We start from the raw sequence: 21,223 nt of genomic DNA, 5'->3' as shown, positions 1-21,223 counted from the left end.
TTCTTGAAAGGGAAATTGGGAAACTTCTGGGAAACAGCAAAGCATCAGAGCAGTGATTTCTCAGGGGCTAGATGCCATTTCACTGTTCTCGTTAGTCAAAAATTATATCTAATCCGGTTGGGCTCTGAGATGATGCCTCTGGTTTTTTTTGTTTATTTGTTTGTTTTTGTTTTTGTTTTGCGTGTGGTCCAAAAGCACATTGGAGTTCCTGGTTGGAAGGATTTGATTGAAAGAATCCCTAAGGGTATCACCCACTGACTAATAGCTTATACTGCAGATTTCCTTATCTGTCCATTTCACAGCAACGCATTGAGTTTTTCCTCAAAGATTAGTTCACACAAATGAACAAAATGGACAAGAATGTGGACTGTATTCTCCTGGTCTTCTGGTCATTGTCAGTGTATGTTTCAGAGTTCAGTGTACGTGGCTGCATTGTGTTAATATGGGGAGAAATTCAGGAGGCCACTTGATGGAGCCTCAGGCCTGAAACTGGCGGCCCATGGTCATACTTCAGCTGGCATTCATAGCCAATATACGTTTAAGTATGGGATTTTACATAAAATCAATTTTTCCAGCTTCTTTGGAAAATTGGGAAAAAATGTCAACACAGGGCTCCCATCCCTCATGGCAGCGATAGTCTGGAGTGGACAGCGGCAACTCCCTTATGATGGGGCATGAGCTCTTTAATTAGATACAGTCCTCACCTATGCCCTTTTTTTTCATTCCTAAGCAATTTTTTAAAAAAAATTACTGTGCTTACTTACAGACTAGTGCTTTTCAAACTTTTATCTGTAGATGAAGCACCTGAGGAATCCTATTAAAATGCCAACTCTGATCCAGTAGATCTGGGTGGGTCCTGAAATTCTGCATTCCTGACCACATCAAAGCTGCCCATGGCTGCTGGACCAAGGACCACATTTTAAATAGCAAGACAGTATATAATTTCAGTTTTCAACCTTTGCAAGTTTAAAGGGACTTGACTTTCTTGTCATTTTGAGTGCACACAAATGAAACACATTATTTGCCATTTTATAATCTCTATAATACTTACATTTATTTCAAATCTTTTCTTTTTAAAAGCAAGCTGGATGCGATCATGTTTTAAACTCAAAAGCCCGGAGAGATAAATGTGGGGTTTGTGGTGGCGATAATTCTTCATGCAAAACAGTGGCAGGAACATTTAATACAGTACATTATGGTAAGAATCTGCTCCTAAGAACCGTGAGAAGGAATATGGTCAAAGTTTGAAAATTGTTAACCACATGTAATACTGAAAAGTATTAATGTTGAGCATAAAAATCAGTCTTGTTATGGTGGATTATCCATCGACTAGAAGGCACCTAATAGAATTATATGAGAATTACATTCTATTCCTTTGTTGTCCACTTTTTATTCCATACTTAGAGAAAGTGAACCATTCTGTGGAGTACTGAATTTCTGCTAAATTCTTTTCAGGTTACAATACTGTGGTCCGAATTCCAGCAGGTGCTACCAATATTGATGTGCGGCAGCACAGTTTCTCAGGGGAAACAGACGATGACAACTACTTAGGTGAGACGGGATGCCCCACCACTTGTGAGTTCTGGTTCTATGGAGCAGTGGCCAGATACTACTTCCTTCCTGCTCTGGCATGCAGAGGGAGAGTTTTCAGATGTCACGGATTTGCATAAAATAAGTGCATCTCAAAATTCATCATTGTTTCTCCCTCATATGTACGCCCTCAGAGTATTGATTGAAAAGTTAGGTAGCTGCATGATTTGATATCAAGGGATTTACTCTGGATCTTAAAAAATATAAAGGCCCCAAGTCAACTTTTGAAAGTACTTATCTTCTAATTTTAGCATAAAATCCTTGCTCTCATTGGGTCTTTTCAAAAAGCTGTCCTGTGGGGAACTGACTTGCAAATGTTTTATTAGAAGCATTACTTGACTTAATTTTTATGTTATCAGCTCTAACCAGTAGCAGACCACTGGTAGACTTATTCAGTATTTCATTATGCCTGTTCATTGCAAAAGGTTCTATGGTGACATGTATTTTTCTTAAGTCATTACTAGAATAACAGTACTATACAGATTTTTTATCCTTTTCTCACTGAACCTAGGTACATGATTAATTAATATCTATTCCTTATATTTAAACCACACATACCAAAATGACACTGTGTTGATTTTCAACAGTTTGCTCAGCCCAGTCCCATCTTATTTTATTATTTATTTATTTCTTAATTTAAAGTTCTGGGGTACATGTGCAAGATGTGTAGGTTTGTTACATAGGTAAACGTGTGCCATGGTGATTTGCTGTACCTGTCAACCCATCATCTAGGTCTTAAGCCCAGCATGTGTTAGCTATATTTCCTGATGCTCTCCTTTGCCCACACATCCTGCATCCCGCAAGCCCCAATGTGTGTTGTTCCCTTCCCTGTATTTTTGAGACAGGATCTCGCTCTATCACCCAGGCTGGAGTGCAGTGGTGTGATCACAGCTCACTGCAGCTTCAACCTCCCAGGCTCAAGTGATCCTCCCACCTCAGCCTGAGTAGCTGGGACTATAGGCACTCACCACTATGCACAGCTAGTAGTTTTTTATTTAGTTTTATTTCTTATTTACAGATATGATGTCTCACTATGTTGCCCAGGCTGTGCTTGAACTCCTGGCCTCAAGCAATCTTCCTGCCTTGGCCTTCCAAAGTGCTGAGATTACAGGCATGAGCCACCATGTCCAGCCCAGTCTCACTTTAATTTATTTTTATGTAAATTTCTGTAAGTGATTGTGAAATTTGCCTAACTGCCATTTGAAAGAAAGAGGACATGGAGAGTAGAGTCATGACCGAAAGGGATTTAACTGTTCACCTTACACAAAACTCTTCCCAGCCATGAAGAGCAGCATGGCTTACACTCAGATCTAGAATAAATTAGAGCAGTCTTGCTGGGCAGTCAATCTTTAAAAGAAATGAATGTACTTTCTTTCTTGTAATATCCAGGGAGGAACTCTATTTATTCATCTGAATTCAACCAGTATAGAGGCCCTTAATATAAGCATTTAGACATATTGAGCCAGAAAGTGAGTATTTGTTGAATTGAATTAAAGCCTATATTTCTATTTTGGAATGTCTACACAAAGCTGCATAGATAGACAGTGAGCCTTTAGCTAAGCATGCTAATCAAGTATGATATTTATACATGACTCCATTATGGCATTTGCTATCACCATTTATTCACTCGGTCCCTTATTTAATATGTGCCAGGCACGCACTGTTCTAGGCACAATGAACAAAACAGATACAAAAATTTGTGTCTTCTTGGACATTACTTTTTAGTGGGACAATAAACAATAGGCAATAAACAGTAACCTGACAGATAAGAAAACTTCATACTGTTACAGGTGATAAGTGCTGCTAGAAATCAGAGCAGGCTGAGGGAAATTGGGATACCAAGTGTGAGATGTGGACAGTAGAGTTGAAATGTTTGAATCACAGAGCAAGATAACAAGCTATTTAGAGGAAGAGCATTCCAGGCAGAGGGAATAGCCATTGCAAAGTCCTTGAAATAGGGAAGAACAGAGGGAGGCAGTGTGGCTGTTGCCGAGTGAACACAGAGGACACTCCTAGGTAAGGTTAAACAGGACTAGGTCATAGACAACCATATAACCATTATAAGAACTTTGGTTTGGACTCAGAGACATCAGGAGCCACTGGAGGTTTTGAGCTGAGGAATGAGATCTTACTGCATTTATGTTTTTAAAGGAGCACTCTGGCTGACACATTGAGAAGACGTGGTGGGGGAAGTGTACAGGACAGAAGCAGTGACATTGATTAGGAAATCATTGCAGTAATTCAGGAGAGAGATGCTGGTGGCTTGGCCCCAATGGGAGCAGTGAAAGGGGCAGTATGTGGTTAGATTCTGGATATCTTTTGAAGTTGGAACCAATACGATTTGCTGATGGATTGAATATAGTGTGTGAGAGAAATAAACGAGTTAAAGGTACAAAGGAATCTCAAAACTTCAAGGTCAAAACCTGAGCAATGGGAAGGATGGAGTTGTCATCAACTGAGATGACAAGATGACTAGTTACATATTTATTATACTACCACTAGTGTTTTAAAGTTAGGGCAGGGTCTTTACGTCTTCAGCTACTGATATGAAGCCTACATATGATAGGTACAAAGCAAATGATTGCTGAATTGTTGAACAGCCATGGTCCATGCTGTCTTTAATGAATACCTACGGTACACTTAACGGAGAATGAGGTTACCTTGGAAATGTACATTGACCTCTTCTTTCAAGGGCCGTAAAGCCTTGCTTGGAATTAATTACTCTATGACGACATCAGCTTTTCACTACCCCAAATATCCAAATGAGTGGCAACTTTATAAGACAATTAACAAAGTTCTCGGGGAACTGTTTTCAAATTCCTTTGCAGAGGGAATCCTTCATTTCTCCTTGAACAGCTGCAGAATGGAGCAAATATTTTTCTTTGTACACTTGGTTATAAATTTGAGCATGTGACTGCTGTGTCCTTACTACTTCCTAATTAAATCAAACAGCATTGCATGCAGCCTGCTTTATAAATTAATTTCCTGAGACCTGAAGGCCATGTTGAGTTGCTCCTCTCTGCTCTTCGAAAGAGAGAAGGATTCTCTGCTATTCTCTTTCTTGGAAAAATAATCTCCCTCCAAGTGGTGGCCTCAATTCAGTCCAACTTAATGAGTGCACATCAAGCACCTGAATTCAGGGAGGGCCTCCTGATAACCTTTTATTATTCACTGGAGTTTTCTTAATCTCCCTGTAAAGAATGAAAACAAAATTAAAGATTTGTCATCTGGGACAGGCAATCTGAACCAGTTATGGCTCTTTAATGGAATAGAATGGGAAAGTCACCTGTTGGCATAAGGAAGTCTCTCTAGAAGCAAATGAAAAGTGTGCAAGCCTACATTGCAAGTCACAGTCCACTGAGTGTGAAAGTCAAGACCTCAGAGCCTTTGAACCTCACAGTGGTTACTCAACAAGTTAGGAAGAATTTGATGTTGTCATCAAGTCTGGCGTGTGTAAATATTTACTCTTGGCTTGAGGGAAGATGCAGCAAATGCACTGAGAAGGTTTTACAACCCACACTGGGTCTCGCATTGAGTCCAGTCACAGATATTCCATTGCTAAACAAAGCAATCTTCATCCTTATCCCTTATGTGTGTGTGTGTGTTTTTTTTCATGTGAGCCAAGCCATACTTTTCTGTGTATTCCGGGAGGGAGAGATTTCCAGGAGAGAGGGCCTTTTGTAGCAACCCAGCTCTGATGGGTGCAATGGGAGGGAAACCAACCCAGGAAATTAGCTCCCTTAATCGCATTAGTGGGAGGTTGGGCATTAGGCTCTTGTTTTCAGGAAACTATTTGTTTCACAAAGTACCAAAGCAGAAAGCCTCCTGTCAAAGGTCATCCTTTCACGTGGACCCCTTCATCCTGTTCAGCTAAAGCCAAGCTGTACCCAGGGCCACCATGTTCATATCCCTTTAGAAGAAAAAGTAACCATTTCTGTGATACTTATTTGTCTCCAGTGCACTTAGCTCTTGATTAATTGTGGCAATTGGAAGATGGGAATCGATGCGGTGCAAGATAAAATAGGAATTTTTTTTTCATCTGATGATTTTAAGGATGTCTGGGGCCAAACTGTTTATCAGGGCAGATCGTAAGAGGAATCCTGTATCGTTTGTGCTCCTCTCTTTCTCCCTACTCACATCTACTGGAATAAAGAATATGCACTGAAGGGTGAAATACCCTGAGTCAGCAAAGCATGAAAGGAAGCCTGGAGACATTGGAAAAGCCCCCCAAATTAACCCAGAACAGACTATCACTCTTTGCATATGACCACACTGGATTATCACCTATTTACAGAACCAGCATGGGACATCTTACTTCCCCCTTTTTAGCAAGACATCAGCTGGGTAACTAGCATGCAACTTCATTTGAAAGAATTGGGTGATTTTGTTGACAGCTCATCATACTGTCATCATTTGAATGACCCGCATTAGGGAGCAGCCTCAGGATGCCCGAGGTGCCACGGAAACAACCTAAACAACCTCAGCTTCAGTGACCCATTGAAACTCCTGCCTCTTTCATGGCTGGTGGATCTCACACTGCAGGAGCTACAGGCAAGACAAGGTTGTCAGAGGTTTACACTGACTGAAAAAGAGTCATTTGGCTGGAAGCCCTCTATCCTCCTTGTCATGAGTGTCAGACTCCATCAATCACTTATTCTTTCAGCATCATCGATTGAGCACCTACTATGGGTTGGGATCTCTCTTGGGCTTATAAAAGTAAATTTTTATTGTTATTTTATCATTTTATTTATTTAAGGGGTAGGACTACAGGTTTCTTACATGCATATATTGGGTAGTGCTGAAGTCTGAGCTTTCAGTGTACCCCATTACCCAAATAATGAACACTGTACCCAATAGGTAATTTTTCAACCCTTATCCTCCTTTTACCCTCCTACCTTTGGTAGTTTCCAATGTCTATTAGTCGAAAAGTGGATTTTAAATGGCTGCTTTGCTCAAGGGCTCATGCAGTCTAACAAAATGAACAATTTACATTTAAGAAAATCTGCAACACAAACATACTTAGTTTCTATTTGTATACAAGAGAACGAATGCATGAACTCATTTACTCATTTAACAAACATTTGTTGACCCCCTTCTTGGAAAATTTTAGTAGTTTATAGACTCTAGAGACGGATTTCCATGATTAGGAGCCACCTGGCCTTGGGAAATTAACTATTTTAAGTTATGCTTTTCTCACCCACAAATTAGGCTTCTATAATAGACCCTACCTTAGAGAGGTGTGATAAGGAGACAGTACATACAAAGGCACTTTGATCTGGCAGGAACTAAAGCTCATATGGATTCTTATTTAATCCATATAACAATCCTATAAGAAACTCATTATACAGAGGAAGAAACTGAGGCTTAGAGAGGTTAAGTAATTTATCCAAGTTGTTACAAATAGAAAATGGGAAAGATTGGTATCCTTATTGGTCTGACTTTAGATGCTACACACTTAACCACTTCACTTTACTGCCACCATGTAGAATGATACATGCCTGACCTGGAAATATACAGGACTTGAAATTTAGGTTTATTGGTGGGAGTGAACGGTGAGACTAGGAAGATAGGTGAAAATAAGATTTGTAAAGTTACAGGGAGGTTATGCTAAGGAGGTCGAACTATATTATAGGTAGTGGTGACTACCAAAGGATTTGGAGCCAAGAAGTTGGAGGGTATTTTATCCTTTTAAAAGCTAATCTTGACTTTTCCCTGCTTCACCACTTTCTTTCCAATCATTTCAAATGAAGGCACCTTATTCTTCTCTTGGGGCCAAATGTTGTTTACATGGGTGAGAATTCTGGTAAGTGAAGTGCTGGATTAGGAACATAATTCAATGCAGTTAATTCCTAATCCTGGAACGAGTAGCCCTGCGTCAGTAGTGTCCAATTGCATGAATCCTATGAGGTTCCCATGTCTACAAAAATAAGGATCCTACTGCTGCTGAACCACAAATATTCAGAGCTTCATCTCAGCCCTCTTTAATATCCACGTACGGGTATAATATTTACTTAACCTAAATCCTTGGAACCTCTTTTATGTACACATTGCTTCTCTCCTGAGTGGTGAAAGATAATGTATCACCTACATTGGTGAGATGGCCTGCATCAATGAAAGATGAGTTAGGATCTGGCTAATACCTAAGACATCTTAGCCACTCCTCATTCTACAACCAAGACAGATATCATCAATATGATGCTAAGACATGATGCTATCTGTGAATCATGTTCAGCATGGTTTCTTGGGCAGCTAGTACCAATTGATTGACATTGGCACTGGGGATGAAAATTATTTGCCATCTGTGTGTTAAATGTCCTTGTTCCTTTTATTCACCTAAGTACCTTTCAAGGGCATCCTTACTACTAAAATTTGCTACTGTTGCACAAATTACAGATGGTAAGGGGACCTTTCTCTAGTGTTTGTTCAGAGCCCACATTTTTAATAGCTCTGATTTTATTAAATATCTGCTTCATGTCAAGCCCAATACTCGGGAGGAGTATTCAAGGAGCAGTGGTACCGGGAGAGAAAAAAGCAGTGCTATCAAAATTTTGTATTAAATACTAAAAGGAAAAGATATGATTGAGATTTTATCTTGAGAAATTAATCCAAAATTATGAAAATAAATTTATTTGTATTTGACCATCAACAAAATTACATCTTCATTTCAATCATGCCAAGGTTTTGAAAAGAGTAAAGCAATTGATAAATATTTTGCATACATTTTCATATCAAATCACATAATAGCAAAGTAGTATATTCTTGACTGAAAGTCTGAATTTGACAGTAAAATCTGAAAGGGAGTCAATTTTTGAAAAGCTTTCTAGAGATTTACTTTCCCAATAAGCTCTCTTGACCTTTTAATAAATAAATAATGTCTTCTGAAGCAGCTGTTGTCTCATCCTCCTTGTCAATTTTCTTTCCTGTTTCTTTTTTCAGCTTCATCGAGGGATACTTGACAAATAAAAATTGCATATATTTAAGGTGTTCAACTTAAGTTTTTTTAATACTCCTATGCACTGTGAAATAATCACCAAAACCAATCTAATTAACATATCTGTCACCCACATAGTTACCATTTCCTTTTGTTTTCTTTTTTCTTTCCTTCCCTCCTTCCTTCCTCTTTCCTTTTTTTTCTTTGTCTCTCTTTTCCTTTCTTTCTTCTTTCTCTCACTCTCTTTCTTTCTTTCAACACTTATAATCTACCCTTTAAGCAAATTTCAAGTATGCAATACAGTAAGGTTAACTATAGTCACATTGCTGTATGCTAGATTTCCAGAATGTATTCATCTTGCATAACTGAATCTTTGTATCTTTGACCAGTGTCTCCCCATCCCCCCCTCCCTCCTGCCCCTGTCATTTACCACTCTAATCTCTGCTTCTATGGGTTTGACTATTTTAGATTCTATAACTGGTCTAACTCTGCCAGGTTCTCATTTGGCCAACATTTTGGTACTCGATTCAAGCAGTTCTCCAACATCACTTTTTCAGCATCACTGATTTTTTTCATCTTTTGCAAGATCCAGAGTAGATTTATTCGTTCTTCCCCAAAGATACGTATTTACTAAGCACCTGCCATGTGCTCTTTCAGAAACTGGGATATAGTAGTGAATAAAATGATCCCAACATTTCTTACCATCATGGGTCTTACATTCTTGTTTGGGAAGAGAGTACAAACAAAGTGCCATGGAGAAAAATTCAGGTGAGAAAGGGGATAGAAAGTATGTAATCTGTGCTGACAATGGGAGGCAGTTGCAGATTTAGAAATAATGGTCTATGTAGGTGTATTAATCTTTTATGTGTAACGAATTATCTCAGGACATAGTGGCTTAGAACAACAAATATATCCTATCTCTCAGTTTCTCTTGTAAGAAATTTGGGAGCAGCATACATGGGTGTTTCTATCTTGAAGTCTCTCATGAGGTTGCAATCAAGATGGCAGTTAGGAATGTGGTATTATCTGAAGGCTCAACTAGGGCTGGAGAATCCACTTCCCAGATTACTCACTCAGAGGCTGTTGGCAGAAGGAATCAGTACTTCCCTGCTACTTACAGGCCTCTCTGTGTGTTCTTTAGTATCCTCAAAACATGGCAGCTGGCTTCTTCCAGAATCAGAGGTCCAAGGAAGAGCAAGGCAGAACCACCGTGCCTTTGGCCTTGCCTCAGAAGTCAGGTTCTGTTGTTCCTGCATTATGCTAGTGATTGCAGTCATTCCTATTGAATGTGGGAGGGGATGACACACAGTGTGAATACCATGCAGGAAGGCTCATTGGGACCATATTTGAGGCTGGCTACCACAGTGAGCTACACTGAAAAGGAGACCTTTGAGCATCATATTAACCATGGATTTTCAAATTTCAACATCTGTCCAACAAAGAAGACTTAACAAAGATTCAACAGGCTTGACTAATTCTAATATATATAGATTTGTGTAGGCATCAATTTTATGAGTGTTCAGTTCACTAATACATATTTTCAAATCATAGCAACACTTTTGCTTCCATCTATAATTCTGTAACTGTGAGTCTCATATAACAAGCTCAAGATTTATTAGGACACCTAGGTTACATTTTATTTTTCACAGATACCACAAGGGAGTAGGTGCTTTTATCTCCACTTTAGAGATAAAGAAATGGAGATGGATGGAAAATGATTCCCAAGGCCACACAGCTGGCAAGTGGCAAACTTAGGACTTGAAGCCATGCCTGTCTGGCTCAAAAGTCCCCATTCTGTGCACAGCGACTCTCTGCCTATCCACATGTTACTTCATATTTCAAACAGCTAGTCATTGACAGCAGATCAATGTATTATTCTCTTTCCTCACCTACAGCTTTATCAAGCAGTAAAGGTGAATTCTTGCTAAATGGAAACTTTGTTGTCACAATGGCCAAAAGGGAAATCCGCATTGGGAATGCTGTGGTAGAGTACAGTGGATCCGAGACTGCCGTAGAAAGAATTAACTCAACAGATCGCATTGAGCAAGAACTTTTGCTTCAGGTGAAAACTTGTCCATGAGCCCACCACCCTTGCCTTCTGCTTGGCATCACCAAGCCCACCCAATTCCTTTCTGTTTTGTCCACACATTCTAGGTTTTGTCGGTGGGAAAGTTATACAACCCCGATGTACGCTATTCTTTCAATATTCCAATTGAAGATAAACCTCAGCAGTTTTACTGGAACAGTCATGGGCCGTGGCAAGCATGCAGTAAACCCTGCCAAGGTATCTGCTTTGAATTTGAGTTCTGGGGATTTGAGAAGTTTTTTTAATCTTTTTTTTTTTTTTTTTTTAATAACAGCCAAATACATGCAAACTGAAAACTCTTCTATTTGCATACATTCTCTAATCTCTTTTCTTTGAATGTGTCTGATTATTTTGACTGGGAAGTTGAACTTTTAAGGGATTCAGGAAATTTTAGTTTCTTAATCCTAAGAAATTTTTGTACACATGTGTAAAACCAAGCAAAAATCACCTCTGCCATTGTAATTTTCCAGAGGCTTGGTTTTAGTAGTCATAGCATATGTTATTTATTTTGTTTTCTTTTGTCTAAATGGGGAGTCAGCAAACCACAGCCAGTAGGTCAAATCCAGCCCACTGCCTACTTTTTTCTTCTTTTCTTTTCTTCTTCTTTTTTTTTTTTTTTTTTTTTGAGATGGAGTCTTGCTGTGTCACCCAGGCTGGAGTGCGGTGGCATAATCTCAGCTCACTGCAACCTCCACCTCCCGGGTTCAAGCAGTTCTCATGCCTCTGTCTCCCGAGTAGCTGGGATTACAGGTACATGCCACCATGCCTGGCTAATTTTTGTATTTTTAGTAGAGAATGGGTTTCACCATGTTAGCCAGGCTGTTCTTGAACACCTGACCTCAGATGATCCATCCACCTCAGCCTCCCAAAGTGCTGGGATTACAGGTGTGAGCCACTGCGCCCAGGCTACCTACTTTTACAAATAAAGTTTTATTGGAACACAACCATGCCAATTTTGTTTATGTATTGACTTTGAGTGGCTGCTTTTGCCCTGTAAGGTCAGGGTTGAATAGTGTAATGGAGATCATATGCTCTGAAGATATTTACTATATAGCTCTTTAGAGAAAATGCTTGCCAATCTGGGGTCTAAATAGTTTTTGGAATAGATTGTTTTCCCTGAATAATTTTTTTTCCCTCTCTGCTTAGGGGAACGGAAACGAAAACTTGTTTGCACCAGGGAATCTGATCAGCTTACTGTTTCTGATCAAAGATGTGATCGACTGCCCCAGCCTGGACCCATTACTGAATCCTGCGGCACAGACTGTGACCTGAGGTGGGCCACTGTTTTCTCAAGACCTTTATTACTGAATTGTGAGAGTCTTGCAGGAGGTCCCAGCAGGAGAAGCAAAAGGAGGGGATGCTGGTCTTTAGTTCCCCTTTCTTGTGTTTCAGTGAAATAAGCCTTAACCAGTTCTCCATCCCTCTGGAACTGATTATCCAAGACATACATGTGCAGATTTCTTATTCATCTAAGAATTAAAAACAGCTAATAGAGTATGGCACTTGCCAAAAAAAAATTCTCAGTTGATCCTCACAACTTGTTGGGTAGGTATTAGCATTATGATTGAGTCACATTGTATGTGAAAACTTGTTTTGAAAGCCAAAAGAAAAGGGGGAGAACCTCGTCCCTCGAAGTACCCATAATGACCTATATCTACCTAGAGTGTATACCTCCTAGTAGAAGAACTCCTACACACATGACAGTTGCAGTGCACTAAGGTAGCATCATGGAAGAAACAAGAAGAAAATGTATATACAGATGTCTGAGATATTCAAACAATTCTGCGTTTAAGAAAAGTGTAAAATCCAAGGCAGGAAATACTGGGTGGGTAGAGCATTCTGAAGCTTTTCTATTTGCCTGCAAGGTTGACAGCATCATATTGAAATATTAAGTAGTCGGTGCTTGCATTGTATAGTCTGCATGACAGTTAAATGCAGTTAAGGTGAGTTGCTGTTTTATCCTCCTTTTAAGAAGGGAAATTCAGTGGAGAGTAGTATGGGAATGTATTAAGGTCTCACAATTTGTAAGCCGAAAAGTAAATGCTTAAGCATTTTGAAGGTTCCACATTACAATGCCAAATCCAGTCAAAGGGTATTGGCTGCCTGTAGTGCTTTAGTGCAGATTATAAGGCTACTTGAGGCTCTGAGAAAACAGAGGAGTTCTGAGATTGACTACTAATGTCTGCCATGGGAGTGAGAGGAGCTATGGTATGAATGTCATATTTTTGCCAGTTCTGACTGAAGGCTCTGACTTCAAAGGCCAGGATCTGTCTAGCCTCTACCCGTGTCACTGACTTTCTAGCTCATTGCCCTACTGAAATTGACTTGCCAAAATATATTGACAAAAGTCATTGTGAAAAAAACACAAGAAGACATTAAAAGGCAGAGATTTATACTAGGCAATATTCTTGTTGTAGATAGTGTCCATATAAACCCACTGTTTCAGCCAATTGAATTAAGTTAAAGTCTATTCAGGAAAAAATAATTAGTTAATTAACTGCTAAACTGAATTAATCACTAAAGTTTGGGGAAAAAATGAATTGTTGGATAGATTCCTTGAGGCATAACCTTAATCAATTGAGAATAGTGGCATTTTCTGAGTAGCCTTATATCAAATTATCACTATATTCCCCAGTACTCTATAATGGTTATGGTAATAGAGTCAACCATTTACTAAGAACTATTTTTTAACAGTTATGTATTATCCTATTAATATTCTTTTACTAACAGGATAGTTCTTATATTATCCCATTATCTATTATCCTGTTAATATAATTAATAGCCTACCAATTCTTCAAACATTACAATGTTATATATTATTATTATTACCATTTTACAAATAAGGAAAATAGAGGCTGAGAGTCATTAAGCAGATTGCCTAAGCTCACACAACTAGTTAGTGGAGTGACGGAAATCTAAATGTGGTCAGTCTGCACCTAGATCCTGTGCTTAAACCCTAGGAGAAAGTTGTTTTGTTCTTAATTCAGTTATAATGATGAGTGGTACTCATGGATTCTATCCTGGGTAGCTTCTCTTCCTTTGTGAAAAGAAATAATTCCCATGAGTTTTTTTGCCCCATCCCTGTTCCCTACCTTGCTTGGAGCACCTTACCTGTTTTTTCTCCACTGATTGAATCAGAACGGGACTGGTTGAGTCTCTGATGATAACTATAGATACAGCAGAACTCCTGCCTGCAGTGCTAAGTGTGCTCCTATGATCACAAAGATGGTGAATTTATACATAGCATTGCGAATAATTGAATGTGATCATAAAAATAAATAATTATTTAAGAACCCTCTTTTTAAGTTTACCCATGGAGCACCAATTTGAGGGTGGAGATAATGTTTGAGCTGTTATTTTGAAAAAATATTTTTCACTTTGAGCAGATTCCAAAGTGAGCCACTATTAATTTGTGATGATGCTGGCTTATGTGATGTTCTCCAAAATTTCTCCTGCATTGGCAGCCTTTAGACATAAAATTTAAACAGTGCTTACAGAGCTAATACATTAAAAGGTACCCTTGAAACCATGAGTTTTTGTGTAAAATGATGCAAAAGATCTCAAATAGATTTCTGCTCATTGATTTATGTGGAGTTACCTGATACTTAAAACTTGGTTGGAGAATGAAACACCAAGGATAATGATAATAATAATAATAAATTATAACAGGAATAACTACTTTTCTTGAATGTCTGCCATATGTGTGAAATGCTACACATGCCTTGCCTCACTCAATCCCCCAAATATCCCAGTGAAATAGATTCTGTTTCCCTCTACTTCACAGATGAGGAAACTGAGGCTTAGTGAAGTTAAGTGACTCAACTAGGGTCACTTAATTGACACTCACATCCAGGTCTTTCTGATTCCATAGTTCATCCTCTGGATTTTATTAAAATAACGTTACAATACCTAGGTGTAAGCAGGGCTTCAGTTCTTTTATTTCATATAGTAGGTATGCTAGCATACTAAGCTATTCTAAATTCTAAATTTCCCATTTGGAGAAAGTCACTATTTTTTTTAACACTTAGCTTTTATATATACTCTACTCAGACCAAACAAGGACAGCAGGTCAGATCATAGGCTCCAATGGTAGTAATAGCACCTCTAATTAAAGAAAAGGCGAAGGGATTATGTCCAGGTCTTTTGGTAGATGTAAAGATCATAGGGTTAGGAATTTTAAAATGCAAAGAAAACCCAGGAGTTTAGGATTAGTTTCCAAGGCCTCCTTAGACAGGTGCTTGCTCATTCCTGAAATTAACCAGAAGATCATGCCTATTTGTCAGCATTCAGACATATATATTACTGGCCTGTATAGATTGTTGGGAAAATAACATTGTTCACTGAAAACTACACAGACACAAACCAAGCCTATAAATAAGATGTTCTATCTTGCATCTATCAAAGTGACAGTCAATATAACCTTGATGTATAGTAATTATTGTCAAGTAGCTGTGTCCAAAACTGAAAGACTGAAGAGAGGATTGTTACTGATTGGTCAAACTCTGAAATAGCTTTTCAAAAAGCATGGTTGTGGATCACTCATTTTGAAAGACAATCCATGGCACACCAGTATGTCTGAGGAGCCTTACCAAGAATCTCCTTCCGCATGTGGAGATTAATAATGCTGATCAACATTTTGAAGGCCTTGAGAAGTTCTATAATACATAAAATCTTTTGCATTCAGTAGTTCTTAAAATTATTTGATCCCACAACTGCCCGTGCAACAAAAACACACGGGGTTACACTTTTTGTTCTCAGTTTCTACTTATTAACAACACTTTGGAATATGGTTTTCTGAAATATAGCAATAAAATATAATTGTATTTTATGTCCCTTGAAATGAACTAAATGAACACGAAACATTGAAGACCACCATCCAGGGAGAGACTACGAAGCAGGGGGTAGCATTTTGAGAACTTTTCTAAGGCAGTGCTATGCCCTTTCCATAGACTCTTCAAGATTCTCTGCTCAGATTCTGGGGATGATGTTACTGTCAGGGGCACTTGAGCCACTGCCATGCTAAGCTGCTGGCGTGTTGTCTTGTGGAGGCAGGACACCTTCCTTCTTCATCCAGGATGGAAAATAACCTTTCCACAAGGAAATGATGACGAAGGCAAAGAGAAGGTAGCCAAGAATCAAAGAGCAGATGAAAGTTCCAGATGCTTCTGTTGAATTGGGCCACATTTTTGCCACACTTCCTGAAGGAAGTGAGAGTTTGCCCCACTAGACTGTGACAGGATGAGATAAAGCATTGTTTTACAATTCTTTATTGAACATGTTCCGGGTTAGAACAAAATCCCCCAAATACGGTGTCACTCTATCGGAAAATCTCCATAGCCCACTTTACTTGCCAGATGGTCAACTCTGACCTACTTTTGGACATTCATGAGAAATTCCAAGATAAGCATGAGGCCAGAACTCTTTTTATTTCCCCTGAGTTCTACCCTGGACAGGTACACATGGAAGTAGTCTCAGGACATTGGTAACCAACAAACCACCCAATTTCTGAGCAGTAAAGAGTGAACAGTCAAGAGTGAAATCCAATGAAGAGTACAAAGAAATCACCCTTTTGGATTTCTAAATCTAATCAACAAAATACATTTTAAGGTATTTTAAATACATTTATTTAGAATATACTATTTAATTTAAGAATATTATTTATTTTCTTTTTAAATTTAAGCACTGCTGATCATGTTCCTAGGGTATTAAAGAACCAGATGATTGGCCAGCACATACGGAATATCTATGTCCCCCCATAATCTCATTATAGGTGGTACAGATACAAAGGTGACAGAGATTTATAGATTCAAATCTAATTTTAAAGTGTAAAATTGAATTGTGTAAAATATAGTCCATGTCTTCAAGGAATTTAAGAGTGTTTATTTACAGATAATAATGAACACAGGTTTTAATACACTTGAATTTTTTTTTTTTTTTCCTTTTGGTAGTTTGAATTTCAGATTGACTGTATCGGGGTAAAATCATCACAAAGATAACACCTCTGGCTGTCATTCTGTGACTTGTATGTACATTGGCAACCATGAAAAATATGTGGATATGTTGGTTTAAAATTAGATTTTAGTAACTGACTGTGGCTTTGGGCTTCATGGTATTCGAGTTAAGAAAGAAAAAAGAACTCAACTCTTCTATGAATACCAGTTGACTATAGATAAGGCATATATTTTTAACAGAAATGTTGGTTTTGCTCCATTATTTTTGCATAGGTGGCATGTGGCCAGCAGGAGTGAATGTAGTGCCCAGTGTGGTTTGGGTTACCGCACATTAGACATCTACTGTGCCAAATATAGCAGGCTGGATGGGAAGACCGAGAAGGTTAATGATGGTTTCTGCAGTAGTCATCCCAAACCAAGCAACCGTGAAAAATGCTCAGGGGAATGTAACACGGGTGGCTGGCGCTATTCTGCCTGGACTGAAGTAAGTTGGCTCTCACTCAAAGAGTCTTCTTGGATGCTGTCTGATTACTTGATGGTGGCTCCTTGCAGGTGTGTAAGCCCCATTTAGGCTGTGTGGAAGAGATGACCATGATTGATTTGTAATGCCTGACCCCATTCAAGCTTTCCAGAATAGAGTAGCATGATTGATTTGTAGTATCTGACATGGGCATGACGTGTGGAAAATTGAAAGAAGTGGAACAACTCAACTGATTTATTTTGCATACTCTACAAGCCATTTCCAATTTTACTTTTGTATGTCAATGAGCTAATATTGACTTTAATTATAAACCTGGTAAGCAAACTGATAACATGAAAAGATCTCCACCAAAATAACAACTAGAGTTGGCCAGCTTGTGTGTTTGTTTCTTAAGAGCTGGAAGAGACAATATAGCCAAGATCTTGAACATACTTTATAAGAAACTTAGCAACCGTTTTATTTATTTATTTATTTATTTATTGTCCCTGCAGTGTTCTAAAAGCTGTGACGGTGGGACCCAGAGGAGAAGGGCCATTTGTGTCAATACCCGAAATGATGTGCTGGATGACAGCAAATGCACACATCAAGAGAAAGTTACCATTCAGAGGTGCAGTGAGTTCCCTTGTCCACAGTGGAAATCTGGAGACTGGTCAGAGGTAATATGGAAGAGCTGTTATTTCCCCTAGGTCATCTCTCATATTCTAGTTCTGGTGCTCTCTATCTGTTTAAGGCGAACCCTTGTGCACCTTTCTCCTACCTCTCCCTTTCTCCCTTGTCTCCCTTGAGAAAACAACTCCAGTTCTCTGCCTGCACCATGACTGTAGTACCGGATGTAACTAGTCTACCAGTGACCTCAGAGGCACTTTGGGCTTGGCTGGATCACTCACTGTGGTAGCTTCTGTTGTGATTTTGAAGTTCCAGTCCGTCACTTTCCCTCCTCTTTGAGCCCTAGCTAAATCACTGAAAGGAAATCATGGATTTATTAATCATAAAGCTATACTGGCTCACATCTGAAGTCAACATGAAGTTTCCTACTTCCTTGACTTTGAAATAAGAGAATTAGACCCCAGGGAGTGACCTCTCTGACTTACCCATCCAACTGCAAGAAAAAAAAAAAAAAAAACTCAGGGGAAAAAAAAAAGAAATGGACCAGACTGAATATTCCAGATTTATGCCTTTTTCATCCTTTACTTTATGAAGCACAAGGCAAACCCTCTAGTGCTTAGCACAGATGGTCCCAGGACAACAAGAGAAGGAAGATGCAGCCTATTTCTTGCTTTTGTGGTATAGTATTAGCACTCACTACTAACATAGCCCAGTGTTAACACAGCCCAAGGAGATTCTTACCAAGCAGGGACTCACTCCGCCTTCCTTAAAGGGAAGAAGGGAAATAAGAAATACAAAACAGAAGTTTCCTTTTTTATGGGCCGAATCAGGAATATGGGGAAAAGAAAAGTTTGCCTGCTACAGCTCTTACATCCATGCTCTTATCCCATCCTTATAAGTGCAGTATTAACTGTTTATTTTCACCCTCAAATAAATCTGAAAAGGATACTATTAATGCTCCTGAAATGGTAGTCAATTAACAGTGTATTTGATTAACAGTATCTGATTTCTGGACAAATAAACTGCAAACCTAGTGCTTTAGTTCTAGGTTAACAAATTACTTTTGCTTAAAAGTTTCTACTACTTGGTTAAAAAAGAGAAAATAAGTAGTGGGTTTAAATTTTACTCAGATAGCTAACATCATAGTATAATTTCAAACTAAGTAACAAACCTTTGCAACAATATGTGATAAAATGCAGGTTGGGAGATAACTGTAAATTCACTATCATCCAAAGTTGCTGGGAAAGACTGGAAAGAAAATAATAAAATACTGATAATGGTTATCCTTGGGTAGTGAGATTTGGGATCATTATAATTTTTTCTTTTATGTTTTTCTACAGTTTTCAAATTTTCTACGATAAGTATGGATAAAATGATGATTATGTTTAACATTTATTAAATGAACATTGTACCAAGAGCTTTACTTGGATTTGTTTCATTTACAACCCTTTGTAGTAGACACTAATTCTCATTTTACAGATAAGAAAATTGAGGTTCAGAGAGATCTTGTGACCTGGTTATGTAAGTGATAAAACCTAGGTTGATCTGATTTATAATTCCCCACTCTTAACTCCTATGCTAGAAAATTATGTATGTTGGTTTTCAAATTTTATAGCATGGTGCTATGTTGAGTTTATTTTGTGCTTGAAACTGGCCCAGAGACTATAATTATAGAGTGAATGAATAAATGAACGAAAAGGAAAAAAATGAGGCTTAGTATATTTACAAATTGCTGTGGGAGAGGGATTGCTGTGGAAAAAGGACACACCTGTTCCTACTCATCAATAAATCACCCCAGAAACCACAACACATTGATCAGAAATGACCCTGACTGGCTCCGCTTTTCATTACAGTGCTTGGTCACCTGTGGAAAAGGGCATAAGCACCGCCAGGTCTGGTGTCAGTTTGGTGAAGATCGATTAAATGATAGAATGTGTGACCCTGAGACCAAGCCAACATCTATGCAGACTTGTCAGCAGCCGGAATGTGCATCCTGGCAGGCGGGTCCCTGGGGACAGGTATTTTGAACGATAAGATTCTTAACTACTACATTCTTTCCTTCTTATCTGAAGAGGGCTTGCAAAGGAGCATTCCAGTGGTGGAGATTTAACCGGTGTGCCGGGTGGCATGCAGGACACCACCATGGCACTGGATCAAGCACGTGTAACTCTGCAACCATTTTCCCCCCCTTCCAAGGATTTCTGCCTGCCCTCCTGGAGCTGATTACCCCTTTTACAGACCCGCCTGCCTATCTTTGCCCTTTAGCTTGAGCATACGAGTGTTTGAACAAATTCACAACAGATTTCATGTCTGGCTGATGTTATCTTCTAGCGTGCCTCTGTGGGTCTGTTACAGAAGGTGATCCAGCACCAGAGTCTCTGGCAGGAAGGTCTGGAATGAGATTTGGAAAAGATATTTTGGCTCCCAATGTCACAATTACAAAGCTCACCTCTCATAAATAAACCAGGTTCTTCAAACATAATTAATTAGATCAAAGGTTGCAAAACCCTCACGCTTGGAAATAATCTTCTCCGAGTCCTCTGGTCTGTAGGTTCCGCAGTCTTAACTTGAGCTATTCTTAAAGGAGAGAGTGAAAGTCTCCCTTGCATTTGCATCTGAGAAGCCACTACTCTCGGTATTAAGTCCTTCCTAATATAGAAGCAGAAGCGTTCAGGGTACTATTTAAGTAGCACTCTGAGTTCCCATTAGAAGTAGAACAGCTGTCTGCTGTCACTTAGTAATCTGTTGAAGAATGACCCTCTCTTCACCCTGACCAGCCACAGCCACTTCAGTCTTTTAGCCTCTATCTTCATTTCCAAATATGCATGCAACAAGTGGAAGCAGCTTTATTATGGCACCCTTACAATTTCTCTCACTGATATGGACACTCTTCTGAATCTTCCCCATTTCATAGCATCCACAGTCCAAATAGCCAGTCATATCTGAATTAATAGGGAGAGTTCACTTATACTTCTAATCTCATCTTTTTCTCTATATCTGTATAACTTTTAGGGAATAATAAGAGGAGGAGAACACAGCTTAGGGTCACTGTCAAGATCTGAATATAACATCTATTAGAATTGACATGCGTATTTTTTGTCTGTCTCCACACCAGGCCATTCCTAGCACAGCTTATAATCAGAAACCCTTTTTTTCCTTTAACTGAACATGCAGTTCAGGGGAACAGATTTTTGAAGATGTTATTTAAGAGTCATAAATATTCATAAGAGAAATTTTGCAAAATGTAGTTCAGCAAAAAGAAGAAAACCAAACCCAGTCCTACCACTACACTGAAGAAATTCGTTGTTGGTAACATGTTTATGACTTTCTTCTAATATTTTTTAAATTAATATTATGGCTATATTCTGACAATTGTTTGTTTTAATGGAAGTGAAACTCACATAATACAAAATGAACCATTTTAAAGTGAACAAATCAGTGGCATTTAGTATATTCTTAATGTTTTGCAAGTACCACCTTTATCTGTTTACAAAACTTCATCACCCCAAAAGGAAACCCTGTATATGTTAAGCCAGGGGTCCCCAACTCCTGGGTCATGGGCCATGAGCGGTGGCCTA

General features: G+C 38.8%; 1 protein-coding gene across 1 annotated transcript in view; it reads left to right on the top strand.

Moving 5' to 3' along the window:
- ADAMTS9 (ADAM metallopeptidase with thrombospondin type 1 motif 9) overlaps window positions 1-21,223 on the top strand; it is a 175,050-nt gene that overhangs the window by 55,750 nt on the left and 98,077 nt on the right. Inside the window, 8 exon segments of the mRNA XM_017875022.1 lie at window positions 1,081-1,198; window positions 1,456-1,551; window positions 10,417-10,583; window positions 10,676-10,805; window positions 11,754-11,880; window positions 16,832-17,042; window positions 17,531-17,695; window positions 19,499-19,663. Of these exon segments, the coding sequence (XP_017730511.1) occupies window positions 1,081-1,198; window positions 1,456-1,551; window positions 10,417-10,583; window positions 10,676-10,805; window positions 11,754-11,880; window positions 16,832-17,042; window positions 17,531-17,695; window positions 19,499-19,663 (1,179 nt within the window).

The sequence above is a fragment of the Rhinopithecus bieti genome, unplaced genomic scaffold (genome assembly GCF_001698545.2).
Source record: "Rhinopithecus bieti isolate Rb0 unplaced genomic scaffold, ASM169854v2 scaffold_8601, whole genome shotgun sequence".
NCBI lineage: Eukaryota > Metazoa > Chordata > Mammalia > Primates > Cercopithecidae > Rhinopithecus > Rhinopithecus bieti.
The sequence above is the reverse complement of the archived record's forward strand: the minus strand, read 5'-3'. Positions and strand labels throughout refer to the sequence as shown.